The sequence below is a fragment of the Xiphias gladius genome, chromosome 22 (genome assembly GCF_016859285.1).
Source record: "Xiphias gladius isolate SHS-SW01 ecotype Sanya breed wild chromosome 22, ASM1685928v1, whole genome shotgun sequence".
Lineage (NCBI taxonomy): Eukaryota > Metazoa > Chordata > Actinopteri > Istiophoriformes > Xiphiidae > Xiphias > Xiphias gladius.
In genome coordinates, this window is record NC_053421.1 from 16,113,762 (window position 1) to 16,127,548 (window position 13,787).

The 13,787-nt window shown below is 41.7% G+C and overlaps 2 protein-coding genes across 2 annotated transcripts; one reads left to right on the forward strand and one right to left on the reverse strand.

Moving 5' to 3' along the window:
• The first annotated feature begins 673 nt into the window (after positions 1–673).
• Positions 674–5,979, forward strand: glipr2l (GLI pathogenesis-related 2, like). Its single transcript, XM_040116788.1, has 5 exons — positions 674–1,072; positions 1,715–1,823; positions 3,371–3,474; positions 3,962–4,039; positions 5,095–5,979. Exons 1-5 carry the CDS (start codon positions 1,060–1,062, stop codon positions 5,259–5,261), a joined length of 471 nt encoding a protein of 156 aa, XP_039972722.1. The 5' UTR covers positions 674–1,059; the 3' UTR covers positions 5,262–5,979.
• A 1,025-nt stretch (positions 5,980–7,004) lies between these two features.
• Positions 7,005–13,787, reverse strand: nacad (NAC alpha domain containing). The gene is made up of 8 exons (XM_040118289.1): positions 9,936–13,787; positions 9,445–9,693; positions 8,792–8,883; positions 8,525–8,593; positions 8,206–8,352; positions 7,991–8,125; positions 7,722–7,844; positions 7,005–7,139 (listed from the first exon to the last, which is right to left on the reverse strand). Exons 1-8 carry the CDS (start codon positions 13,402–13,404, stop codon positions 7,125–7,127), a joined length of 4,299 nt encoding a protein of 1,432 aa, XP_039974223.1. The 5' UTR covers positions 13,405–13,787; the 3' UTR covers positions 7,005–7,124.

A 13,787-nucleotide genomic window follows, 5' to 3' on the forward strand; every position in this document is an offset into this window, starting at 1 on the left:
TAAAAAACTGGAGACAATTTCAAAAGATGAGGTATGAGATGTGTGTGGAGTAAAATATTAGTTAATCCATTGTAAGGTTCTTACCTTTTCTAAATGATGAATATCTCAGTTCGGAAACACCATTAAAGCACAAAAGGTAGCATACCTCATACAGACAAAACAAATTTTAGAACCCGTTTCTGCAGCATGATGGATTGGGATTCGGCCTCTCCCTGTATGTCAACAGCAGTAGGCATGTTGTTGAATCATTGCTTTTCATCCAGGATGGAGGTTACGTAATCACTGGGTGTAATGGGATAACTTATTGATCCATAAGTTACTGCAGAGTTGGAAAGTCCCCCATAAAGATTTTATGACTCAAGCCCTTTGAAAATCTCTCCTGTAGTGAAAGTGAAAGGGTATATGAGAGATATGAGATATGTCAGTTGAGTAGCAGTGAGCATGAGTGAGTACGTACTTTGTGACCTGTCTAGAGTTTGCCAGTGTGTTCAGTGGCACATTAGCTAGGGCACAGCGCTGCATCATGATGGTGTAAACTGTGAGAAAAGCCACTATCCCAGCTACGGCTGGTAGGAATAGCATTCTTCCTAGCTACCAAATTGCAGAGAAAAGAATCACGGAGCCATATATGGGCATGTGTCTCACAGAGATGATGTCACCAACCACTGCAGGGGCTCCCCTTTCATTTGTAGGAAAGTATAGATAGTGTGGGTGTGTGCTCCTCTGAGCCATTAAGATAGTTGTAACGCATGCACAAAGTAGGGTGTGTGGCTACAACAGAGACAGGCAGTTTGTGTTAAATGTAGTCAAACAAGACTTGAGGAGGAAGCATGTTACGTAATAATCACAGATAGGTGGAAGGAATTGAAGGAAAGGCCCAAAGTAAAAGGGTTAGTAGTTGTTTCAGAGCATCAGCGTTAGACAGCACTAAAAGGGGGAGCAAGCAACAGAGAAAGAGGCAGAGAGAAAGAGAGCAGGAAACGAAAAGAAGACAGAAGGGAGGCTGCTTTCGTTCAATCTTGTTACTGATTTTACTGAAAGGTTTCCTCTGTCCGCACCATGGGAAAGTCAGGTAAGTGGAAACTGCACCCAGAGAATTTTAACTTTAATTGCATCGGTCTAGCCTGAGTTAGAACTTTCCCCCCAGTGAAACTGTGTGTGTGTGTGTGTTAGGGCTTGTTTGTTTACTGTATGTGTTTGTGAGCTTTGCTATCTTTGAAAAATAGGACAGAGAATATACAGAACTGCAAATCAAATGTCTTTTATTTTTCACTAATTCTTTTTTCCTCACTAATGCTGATTCCAGTAAGATTTCAAAAAGGTTTTCTCTGAGACTTAGTTAAGATTCATCTTGCAGCATGCTGAGTAAATGCTGGCAGCATTGGCATTTGTATTGTTTCTGTGTGACTGTTTGAATGTGCCTATTGTGTGCAAGCACTCAAGAGATTGCAGGACTTATGAAAAGGCCAGTGAGTGATAGGCACCAGGCAGAGGGGGGTTGGTGTGGATGACGTTTCCTACTCTGCCTCCATCATCTGTCAGCGAGTTAGTACTCACTGTCTGAGGTCAGTCAGTCTGTAGGTGGTGCAGCTCAAACTCAGCTCAAGTTTTTACCCTGCAGTCATGTATGAGTCTCCATGTTGCATCGTCATGTCTCCTTTGTCGGGTTTTTCTCTCTCTGGCTGTCTGACCCTTCTCTGTCTTTGTCTCTCAGCCTCAAAGCAGTTTGCTGAGGAGGTGCTGCGGTGCCATAATGAGTACAGGAAGAAACACCAGGCTCCTCCACTGAAGCTGAGCACCAAGTTGAGCAGAGACGCTGCCCGGTGGGTTACTACACACACAGATCAAATTAGAAACCTAATTAGGAGGTATGCACACAAGTCATTGTCAAACTGCTAGGGATAACGGTGACAGTTCCAGTCTAGCCTGTCAAATGCAGTAACTACAAAATATAATACAGTATCAAGGGTCCTTGGTTTGTTTTTGTTGTGATTACAGGTTATGTTGACAATTCATTGCCGCTCATTGCAGCTATATTAACATTTCATTAAATTTAGTGAAACTCAATTTCCAGACTTTCTGTATCATATCTCCAAATAAACTCAGAGAAGTTACCAAAGAGAATGTATTCTGTTGGTTAAGTGCAAACACATTTTTGTACTGTCAGGAAGTGTAGAGGCAACTATGTTACGTAATACTTTCTGTCCATTTCCTTGAGCACACTTTATGGTGCAATAGCAACAGCAACACTGAGATGCACACAGCCTTAAATTTAATGATACCTGACATGAAAATTTACACTAACATTCAAAGCACAATAACATCCATGTTGGGAAAAGAGAGTATTTATTCTCCCGTTCATTTTAATGTATTAAAACATATTTTAAAAGAAGAGACCTTAAGCTACAGCATGTAATAACTTTAATGATAAGAATCTGCACCTCTGTTAATACACCTCTTTTAGATACTGTGTATACTGTTAATATCTATGATGGTAAATATCTGAGTTTGGAGATTATCTACCATTTAGAGTGCACCACAGTTCATTGCAATATCAATCTCCCTCTGCGTCAACTGACATTTGTAAAGGTACTTGCTGAAATGATGCAATCACAACAGTTTCACCCCCGCTCAGGAGGAAGGTATCATAAATCCAACAAAATAAGTTACAAAGCTCTGGACGTGTATTTGTAGAGTTGAAGAATTTTGTTCTTTCGTCCAAGAAGCTTCAAGTAGCTCTGCAGGAGGAAAGAGGGAGTCCACTGGCATATAAAGTCTGTCGTTGATCCACACCATGTTGTGAGAGTCACTGAGGTCATATGGTACTCACATGATTGTCAATACAGTCTTTTAAACTGAGACATGAACAGGTTACTACCAGGCCAAGATGTTGAACATCCCTGTAGTATTGTGCCGGATGCAGACTGTTAATAGGAGTATATAATTCACAAATTATGTCACTACATCAATACTATCATTGTCATACTGAACTTCCTAGCTTTACAACCTGTAATTAGTCATCGAAATATTGAATGAAACTTTAACCAGTCCAGTACTTATCCAATATCAAAAGCAGTTTTTAGAGGAACTGGTTCCTGTGCCTATATTGCAATTTTCCACTCGACTATACCTCTATGGTAAGGGTGTTTCATACTGTTTATCTTGGGGTTCGAGGACAGCACAGGGCAGGGAGCTTTTAAAAACTTCTGGGAAGGCCATGTCTGAAGGAGGGGTGAGCTGTGAAGTATACGCCACTCATACTGGTGATCTGTCCAATGCAGAAATGAGATTTTAGCAGGATTTACAGTGAAAAGATGAAAAAGACAATTTAAGCAGTGATATTTACAACTTTCTTTGTCTCTGTCCACAGGTATGCTGAAAGTCTGGCCAGCACAAGGATCCTGAAACATAGTGTGGAGTCCAGTAGAGGGAGCTGTGGAGAGAATCTGGCATGGGCGTCCTATGATCAGTCAGGTCAATACACACATACTAAACATACCAGCTGAATGATTATGTGCATATGCTCATGCTTTTCTCACACGCTTAGCCATAGTTAAACTCTGTGGTCCTCCTGAGGTACTTGTATGTATGTAGAACATACATGCGGCAGATGTAATGAGACACACCCCTCAATAGATACATTAGTTTGGTCCTATAGGGCTTAAAGCAGATACTCTGTGCTGACTTTCCCACCCTGCAAGTGAACAGCTGGGATATATTTCCTGTCTGCTTCACACTGTGTTTGAGACCATGACTCACTGCAGAAATATGTCAGCACAGGACCGTGTGATCCATAAAACCTCTCCTTGAGTGCAGCACGTCAAACAACATGTCCAAAAGGGATTTGTAGCTACAGGGTGCAGTCTTCTTACAATGCTGTCACTCTGACTAATATGCACAACACACGACTGATTTGATTGTCCCTTAAGCTGATGTTACACTTTGTCCTGTGTTCGTGCAGGGAAGGATGTGGCAGACCGCTGGTATGATGAAGTGAAACAGTACAATTTCAACCATCCTGGATTTTCCTCTGGCACTGGTGAGATTCACACATGAGAGTTTCTGTCCATCTGTCTCACTTTCTTTCATATTTCAGTTGGTAGGAACTTGCGCTGACCAACAGTATAATAACAAGAAATTTGACAAAATTACTAAATTAAATATAAGTATATTAAATATAAGTAATCATTAGAATTTCTACTATATAACAATCAGGATATAACAACATGGCCCTATGTATTTAAGATCATGTTAAATAATTTAGAGGTGAAACAATTAGGTGATTAATTGATTTGTTGATTGAAAGAAAAATAATCAGTAACTATTCTGATAATTAACTAATGGGTTAAAGTAATTTCTTAAGGAAAATGCCAAAAATTTCCAGGTAGTGGCTTCTGAAAAAGTCAATATTTACTGTTTTTAAAGTCTTTTGTGATAATTAATAAGTAGTCAATATTTGTGTCTGATGCAGGGCTTTTGTATCAGATACTTTTTCCTTCTCATGTGTTTTCATGTCTTCTTGTCTAGTTTCATCTCATTTCTTCACATCTTTTCTTCTGTGTTTATGCTCCGTTCCTCTTTGTCATTCTGTGTTCACTCGTTGTCAGTTTCTCTGTCTCAGTGTCACTTTAACCCAGGCATGGGGAAGGTTGTTGTTATTCTCGTGCTGATATCACACCTCAGCCAGTGTGTGACTGACTCAGTGACCCGCCATGGGGAAACTGAACCCACGTCATTCCCTGTCTGCCCTAATTCCTCCAGATGGTTTCCGATAGCCTCAGAGTCCAGTGTGCATGAGTCTGTTTAACTTAATCACACATGAAGCAGATAATTCCTAGTAGCTCATCACTGTGATTCACACTGATTCATATAATGAAAGCAGTTAAGTGTACAGGGAGAAGGGAGAGATTTGGGATTGATTAGTGGGAGGGGAATTAAGATTCCTTTGTCCGTAAATATTTAGAGGTACTTAAGTGTGTGAGCACTCAACTTCAACCGTTTCCTAACAGTCTGTTTCTTTTTCACTCCATCTTCCTGTCTTTTCCACCTTTAATTACTTTCCATTTATTATATCTCTCTTTACTTTTCACCCAGGCCATTTCACAGCAATGGTGTGGAAGAGCACTAAAAAGCTGGGTGTCGGTAAGGCCACTGCATCAGATGGTTCTTCCTTTGTGGTGGCAAGATATTTCCCAGCTGGCAATATCACCAACCAGGGACACTTTGAGAACAACGTTCTCCCAGCTAAAACCACTTCCTAAAGATGCCTAAATCGACAAGACTTGACCCAAGCCCAGAGGCATTTATTACTTTTTCCATGAGGGAAGTTATCTGCCTGCACTGCTGTGGAAAATACTCAGGAGAGCAACACTTCTTGACCCATACTACAATCTTGTATGGATTCTAAAAGAAGAAATGCACCTTGGGCTTTTAGTCCTATGTTTGTAATTTGGAAAGGGGTGTGTAAGATACAGTGCTTAAAATGAAAGAAGCACTACTGTTTAACATTGCTAACAACACATGTCCAGAGACCATGTGGACTGTATAATCTTGATTTTTGAATGTTGTTTACATTGCCTGTGACAGTATTTCATTCATTAATTCCAGTACTTTTATATATTCACACACTGAAATAAATCATAGCTTCACATCTGTATTTGTGTAAGAATGGGAACTAATTCAGTCAAACGGACAGGGAATACAGATTTACATATGGAGTCATTGCTTGTAATTTAAAGCTGATGACTCAACATGCTTGCTATGTGTTCGTGTTATTGCCACTGCCTGTCAAAGCAGAACTCCGTCCCGGGTGTATGTTTTGTACTCTAATCAGTTTTGTACAATAAAGTTGATAAATTGTCAGAAATGCATTTGGCATCTGTCCATGCATGCTAGTGTTATCAGTACTGTGTGACATATTAGAGAGTGAGAAACAGATGAAAATGAGAGTTTCATCTCATAGCCAGCAATCACTTCTTTTTTTTTTAAATGTAACATCTGAGTCTGGCACAATCTCTGCTGGCAAAGTATAACCCTCCTATGGAAGTAGTTGCATATGTTAACATTAAGCAATGAGTATGTTTTGCCAAAGCTGGTATTTAAGGTATGAATAATTGTGAGAGTGGCATAAATCTTCTGCATCTAAAGACCGATATAGCAGTACAAAGTATTTTCTTAATATCTGCAGACTGCCTCTGCAAAACAATAAAACAATTATATGTAATGGCAATCTTACAGTGCAGCCTGATAGCAATGTTTCTTTAAAAAAAAAAAAAAAGCCATTACCAGAAAATATTTCTATATGCCTTGCCTATATTTCACAAAGTCTACACACTAACAGCATGTCATGACAAGCTTCACACACTGGAGCTCCAATCTGTTACCATATATATTACAGGTATACTGTATATTCACATGTATTAAGGGTTGGAGAATGAGTAAAAAATAAGCATTTGTATGTTTCTCAGCTGTTAATGCTTGAAAATTTTAGGCCTGTTACCCTTTGGCTGCAACAAAAACAATACATTTATCAATATCAATTATCAATTGGTTTGAGACTAATAGCAGATTCCATTTCTTTGTTGAATGTTGGTTTTCTTTTCACTTTTAAGGTAGCGTTAAACGCTTAATAGATGTTACTTTTTGATAAGATGTATCGTTTTCTGAGCATTTTCTTCTGGCTTTTGGAAACCTGCATTCACAGGCCAATGGAATTTCTATACTTGTGGGAAAGTGGTTGACTAGCAAAAAAAAGGTGTAGGGCTTGGTTGGTAGAGAGATAAATATATACGTCAGCACATTTTTGCTCAATGTTAAATTCTGTATTTATATTTCCGGTCTAAACCTTGAAAATGGAGTAAAAGAAAAAATGTTTTAAATTTACGCCTTGTCAATTTGCAGGAAGTTAAGACATGAGCTACCCCTAATGTTTGAACACCAAACTATAGTATCTGCAATTATTTAAGTAAAATTAATCTCATGGTGCAGTCACAGCCCACGTTGGAACGGACTTTATTTAGCAGGTATTGGGGATGCAACATACAGTAGCAGCGATACAGAAGAGTCAGTGGCATTTAGGCATTATAGGCTGGAAGAAGGGGATCAGGATTCAAATTGTCCTCCACTCACATGGTCAGCTCCTATAAGGAAAAGGGGAAGAAAGATGGAAAGGAGAAAGAGAAAAGAAAATGAAGAAAAACGAAACTGTGAAAACAATGAATAGTGAATAAATTCAGGTGATAAAGAAAATTATTGCAGCGTTTCCTTTGTTAAACTAGAATATGTACCAGTGTCTTCACTACTATTGAACAGAAACACGAGCCAATCTAGGAGATAGCACACTGTTTAAATAAACAAAATTGTCTGGATGAGAGGCTGTGTTTTTACCCAGCCAACATTTGCCAGTGATCTTGTGGCAGCTCCGTAGTGTTTCCCTTACAGACCAAAAAATCATCAGTCACTTGAACAACTCCACCAGTTATCTCTTTGTGAGTTGTAGCTGCCACCTAGTGGGCATGAAACTGCACTGATGACCTACGGATCTGTCGAGGACAAATTGTACTTGTCATTTGTCCTCTGCTCTTTCTCCTCTACGCCCCACACCCCCTCCTCCCTCAATACACTCCCCGCTCACTAGCTATGACTCATTATTTTGTTCACCAGCTGCCCTCCCTCTACCCTCTCCCTCTCCCGCTCCCTCCTTCCCCCTCCCTCCTCCTCACCATGATAGCATTCACAATGTCATTCTTGTTGTGTTTCAGTGCACGGACGGCCTTGGCTCGTGACACATTGGCCTGGGCCATCACCAGCTCAATGTCTCTCTGCTCAAGACCTCCCTCATCCACCTGATGTATTGAAAGAAGAAAATAGACAGAGAGAGATATAAAGGATAAAGTTAACAACGGAATAAAGGATTTACAGAGAACTACATTCTACTGTACTGACACTACTGTGATACATAGGTGTTCCGTAACATAAGTTTAGACAGTACCTCCTCTTCCTCCTCTTCGCTCTCTTCCTTTATGGTGAGGCTGGGCGGGACAGGTGGGGCCAAGGGAGAAGAGGTCACAGGTACCTTGAATTTCTCTGCAGCTGCTTTGTGAGCCTGCTGAGATAGGTCCTCAATCTGAGAGGAGAGGAGAGATTGAGAGGCAATACAATACATGTACTGAAGGTTAAATAATGAAGAAAGAACAAAAGACTTACCTTTGCCTCTCCAAATACAATGTAAATGTCGGATGCAGGGCTTTTGAATACATCTGGTCTGCTGATGACAAACAAGATACTCTTGGACTTCCTAATGGTAATTCTGGTCACACCATGGACCGGCTTTAGACCCAGTTTAGACATGGCCTACATACACATACAGCAGCAGGGAGAGTGAGAAAAAATGAGGAAAATAGCACAAATTAAACACCAGTTTCATATATGCTTAAACAATTAAGGAACTATTGCTTTCATAATCAGCTTTAATGTTATCTTTGACCCATTTATTCATGTATTTTTATACAGCCAGTCGTCTGACCTTGCGAGCTTTCTTCTCACTGCGGCTCTGTTTCGGTCTGTTCAGCCCTTCATCTGCTGAGGAGAGAGACTGAAGGAAAAACTAAATATTAGTTACCTTACTATAGTAATCATTGATATTTTCATATTTCAGTTTTCCTAATTTGCCAGTTTGCTAATTTGCCATATGTCAATTTTGCTATTAACACCAAAAGTAAGATAAAAGTAAGATGAATACAGTCCTACATTCATCCTGCTTGTTTCCTACAAGCAGCATGAATAGACTCACCTGGGGCTCTGATGGTCTCAGTGGTTCTGGCTCCTCTAGCTCAGGCACTGACCCCTCACTCTCAGACTCATTACAGGAAGCCAATATGGAACCTACACAAGCAAATAGTCAACACACATACAAGTAAATGTAAATGAAGTGTATCAAATCTTTACTGTCACACAAACTAATCCCCATAGTAGAAATAATTAGGGTATTAGTGGGTCTATCTCAGTAATGCTATACTGATGATGACACTATACTGCTGTGTTCATTATAAAATCCAAAAGCTCATCTAATCAACACCAGGGAATTGAAATATCCTATGGAAAATACATTTAATTATATCCTCATACCATGTGATTTTACATCATATGGGATGTGCCATTGCCATTGATAGGGAAAAGCTTAGGGAAAGTGTCAGCCATAATTAAAACAGTGAATTTTATAATGCAGATAATTTATGTCTCTTGTGATGTTATCTGACAGAAAAACACAGCCACGTTAGGACATTCATATTCAAATGCATCTAAATGTAACACAGAGTAACAGTGATCTACAAACAGAGAGAGAGATGGAAACAGGCCAAAAGAGAGAAAGGTGGAGTGTACAAAAGAGAGCAAAAAATTTTAGGGGATTTCTTTGTCCCACAGGAGTCAACAGAAACAACTCACAATTGTTCTTGAAGGATAGGTCAATCTCTTCGGAAATCTTGTGGCTGTGGTTGATTGGACAGCCCGCGTGTCTGTCGGTTATTTGGTTGGCAGAGAAAGGCTGTATTTCCCGTTGGTTGGATGGACCAGACTCATTCTGCAACAGTCCATTTCTGTTTCCTGCGACTCCTCTAGGCTGGGATCTGTTACCATTTCGAGGCAGTCCACCATCATCCTCACTGTCTGTCTCATCCTCAGCCAAACTGGCACCTTACAGAGAACACATTAATTGATCATATTTGTATTAGGAGGCGCAGATTTGACTTTGTTTTAACAAACTCTCAAACTAACAGACCAGGGGAATATAGTGGACATTTTTTTTATAACAATCCCAACTTGCAAAACACCCTTTCACTGTTGCCAGAACTGACTGTAACAAAAAGGACAAGGAATTCCTCAATGTGAATTGCGCTGGGATATCAATCTAACTAGCAAATCCTTTCTTTACTCACCTCTGCATCTGTCTTGTGTGCTCCATGTGCGACCTTGCTTAATTTGTTTGTGAGACTGGGTGTTAAGATTCGGCTGAGACTCTGAATAAGACTTAGACTTGGGACAGGAAACAGAGTCTGGAACACATGTTGAATCTTGAGTCCCTGACCCAGGTGAAGAAGATTCCTGGGTAGGCTGGGACAGGCTTAATGGCATGGCAGTGGAAAATGAGGGTGGAGAGACACTTGTGGCAGATGTCGAAAGGACAACAGAGACCTCTTCGGGGTTGTTGTTAGGAAGAGATTTGGAATCGGGGTCTTGTTGTGTTTTGGGGGAGGTAGAGCAAACGGTAGGAGTGGTGTGGCACATGGATAGTGAAGACTGTTTCTGGGCTGAGGGGACAGGTTGGGATTCCTGCACAGGTGTGGAAAGATCATCCTCTGGCTCTTTTGATGCACAAGGTAAAGGGGAGGAATCAGGAGATGATGATGAAGGAAGTGGAGTCATAGAGCATGATATGGTATCCTGGGTAAATGGGCTGTGGCCAGTATCTATGTTGTTGTCATTAATGTCTACTGTGATTCCTCTCTGACTATCCAATAGTGGTCTGTCTTCAAGCACTTCCTGTATCTGTTGTAATTCTTGGTTCAATGCCACCACAGCATTGAGATTGTCTGGGCTTTGTGTGGTTGAATTGCAGTATCCATGGCTAGGACTTTTGGCATCAGGACTGGGACTGTTATTCCCCTGCATCTTTGAACTAGATTCTGGTTTGTCTGTCCCAGATGTCCTTTGTTGACAGTCGAATGATGACGCTTGGTTGTTTGCCTTTTGACCTGTCTTAGTTTTAGTATTGTCTGCGACCCCCTTTGACCATCCATCTTCTGTGGTATTTAATGGATCACCATTCTTTGGCTCATCAACAGATTCAGGGCTGGAGTCAGAATGACTGCCTCTTTGGGATGCCCTGTGTTTGTTCTGCCTCCCTCTCCTTCCTTTCTTAGCAGCAATTGGTTTATCTGTGCAAACTTCCCCCTTAGGGGTGTGACATGCAAAGTGCTCTGGGCTATTTTGTATAGGAGAGGTTTTTCTTTCCTTTTTGTTCTCCTTATCATTTTCTTCACCTCTCTCTTTCACGTTCTCTTCCACTTTTTCTCCCTCATCCCCTTCCCCTGAGTTACAAACAACACACGGCTGTCCTCTGAAGGCATCTTTAGTCTTTGGTTCATCACCAAGTCTTTCAGTCACATCATCTTTTTTTTGGCTTTCAGTCTGAGGTTTCACAGTCTCTGGTTCTGACAGAGAACCAGTATTTTCCACCTTGTCTTGACAAGCTCTACTTGGTCTTGATACATTAGACTTACATTTAGGAGTAAAGGAACCAAAGGATCCATGCAGTAAAGAAAATGCTGTATTACTCTCTGGGGTGTTTGTCTGACACTCTGGACGAGTATGACATCTTGACCTATCTGGTGAACCGAAATGTTCATCTGTTGCAGCTGGGTCCATGTGAGTTTCAACTAATGGCACTGAGATGCTACAGACACCTCCCTTTGGGGATGGTGCCTGTGTTGTGTCCGATGTCTGGTTTATGGAGCTGTCTGTTGACTCTTGCTTTTCATCAGCCATAGCGTCAGAAGCCTGAGGTGGCATCTCTTCAAGTGGAATATTAGACACAGATTCTCTAACACTGACACTCACACTCTGGGGTCTCACTTCCTCTGATAGAGCATTCAGACTTCCACACATGGCTACTTCCAATGAGTCAAATGCAGAGTCATTGTTATTGTTAGAATTCTTCCAAGTGTCTTCTATTTTTGTGTCTGTGTTATCTCCATCATTGTCTGAATTTAGATTACTAACATCGTCCTCTGGGAATCTGGAGCTCCCATCCTCTCCTCCCCCTGCCTCTGAGATCTCCTCAATAGACTTCCAACAGGCCAAGTTGGACTCAGAAGCTCCCTCTTCTACCAATTCTTCATCTGCCATCCGGTCCCTCTTTCCACACAGACTGTTGTTATCTTCCTCATCCAGAACAGAACCAAGATCATTGTCATAATTTTTATATACTTCACTGCTCATGTTGGGAACCACAGCCGTCTGTGAGCTTTGGCCCGCTGTGTCACACATGAGCAGACTCTCTGCCTCTAACTCATACCTTTTCCCCAGAGATAGGGAAAGCGACTCTCCTGCTCCCCAGACACCAAACTCAGCCCCTGAACCTAATTCTTGACCTAACCCAAGCCCCATCCTGTCATCACACCATGCCCCAGCTCCAGGACCCAGTTCTCTGCTGGTGTCTGTTTCTGAGTTTTCCCTTTTGGGTGAAATGGCAAGGGGGGAGTGTGGAGATCCAACAGCTCCCAGCACCCCCTCATCAGTATTCAGGGTGTTTTCCCTCAGGTTCTCCTGGGCAGAGTCACCAGGGCAGTGTTCAGGGGTCAGGGCCAGATTGTCAGCAAGTTCTGAGATGATCTCTGGAGAGACAGATACAGGGATATTACTGGGGTTGGGACTAGGATCTTTAGGGCAGGAAAGAAGGAGAACACCTTTATTCAAGTCATTGGTGGCGGTGGCTATATCAAGAGAGGGACCAGAATCAGTACTTCTACACTCCACACTCATGGACTCAGCTGAGGAATTCCCATTCCTCTGGTCAAGCTCAATGTCAGACTCCCTGGGTATACTAGACCTACACATGGCCTCTGCCCTTCCAGACACATCAGATTTATTGGAGAAAGACTTTGATAATACAAGTCTAGTGGCTCCAACAGTCCTGTGGCTTTCTGGCTGACAATGACGAGGCTTGATGAGCAGTTTGAAAGAGTCCCTTTCTGGTTCTTCTGTGGATTTTTCCCCTGAATAATCATTGCTCTGTTTCAAATCAGTATCTTTCAGCTGGGGATTTTCTTCAGACAATTCTTCCCGAAGAACTGAACTGTTAGGATCTGTCATTTCCTGTGTGGAAGGGGCAGGAGGACGAGAAGTGTGTAACTCAGCAGCAGGGTCAGGAGGAGCATGAATGACAATGGGAGTGGGAGAAGGGCTGATGTGGGGACTGTCTTTAGGCTCCTCAAGAGGATTAAAAGAACCAGAGATGTCTATCATCTCACTCTCACTCCTACTGTTGTTCAGGTTTCTGGAGAACTCTGGTTGACACGAAGTTGCGCCTGAAGGACATGGTAGTTTCTGGTGATCCACTGGTTCATCTGTGCTCACTTGGATGTGCAAAGGTTTTCCTATTTCACTGATAGGTTCTAGTTCAGGGTCTGACTGAGATTCACAGGGTTTAGGTTCATCCAGAAGTTTGGGTTTTATATTGTCATCTGAGGGGTTGGCAGCAATCGCTTCAGAAAGACAGGTGGTTTCGGTATGATCCACTAGTTTGTCTGTGCTCAGCTGTGTGTGCAAAGTTTCAGTTTGACCTGTTCCAGTGGTAGATCCCTGTTCAGGTTCTGTTTGGATGTCAGTTGGATCAAGTGCATCCATTGGTGTGGGTTCTACTGATTGTGCATGCCTCTCAGTGCTGTATAGACGTTCGTCTTCCTCCCCATTATAGGAGGCAGAATCTAATGAGTCATCCGTATCGTCTTGAAAACAGAAGGATTCGTCCAACCCCTCATTGATAGATGTCTCTGAAAGTGAATGAAGGAACGATGCTGAGCTGTCCTCATCTGTAGGGTCCTCCACTGCTTTGCTATCACACTCTTCCTCATCATCCTCCTGCTCTTCTTCTTTCTCCTCTTCCTTCTCTTCCACCACTTTAACCTCCACCTTAGCTTCCTCAACTGCCTCATCATGGTCATCACTGTCATCATCTTCATTATTTTCATCATCATCATCACCATCAGCAGCACCATTAGCATTGCCAT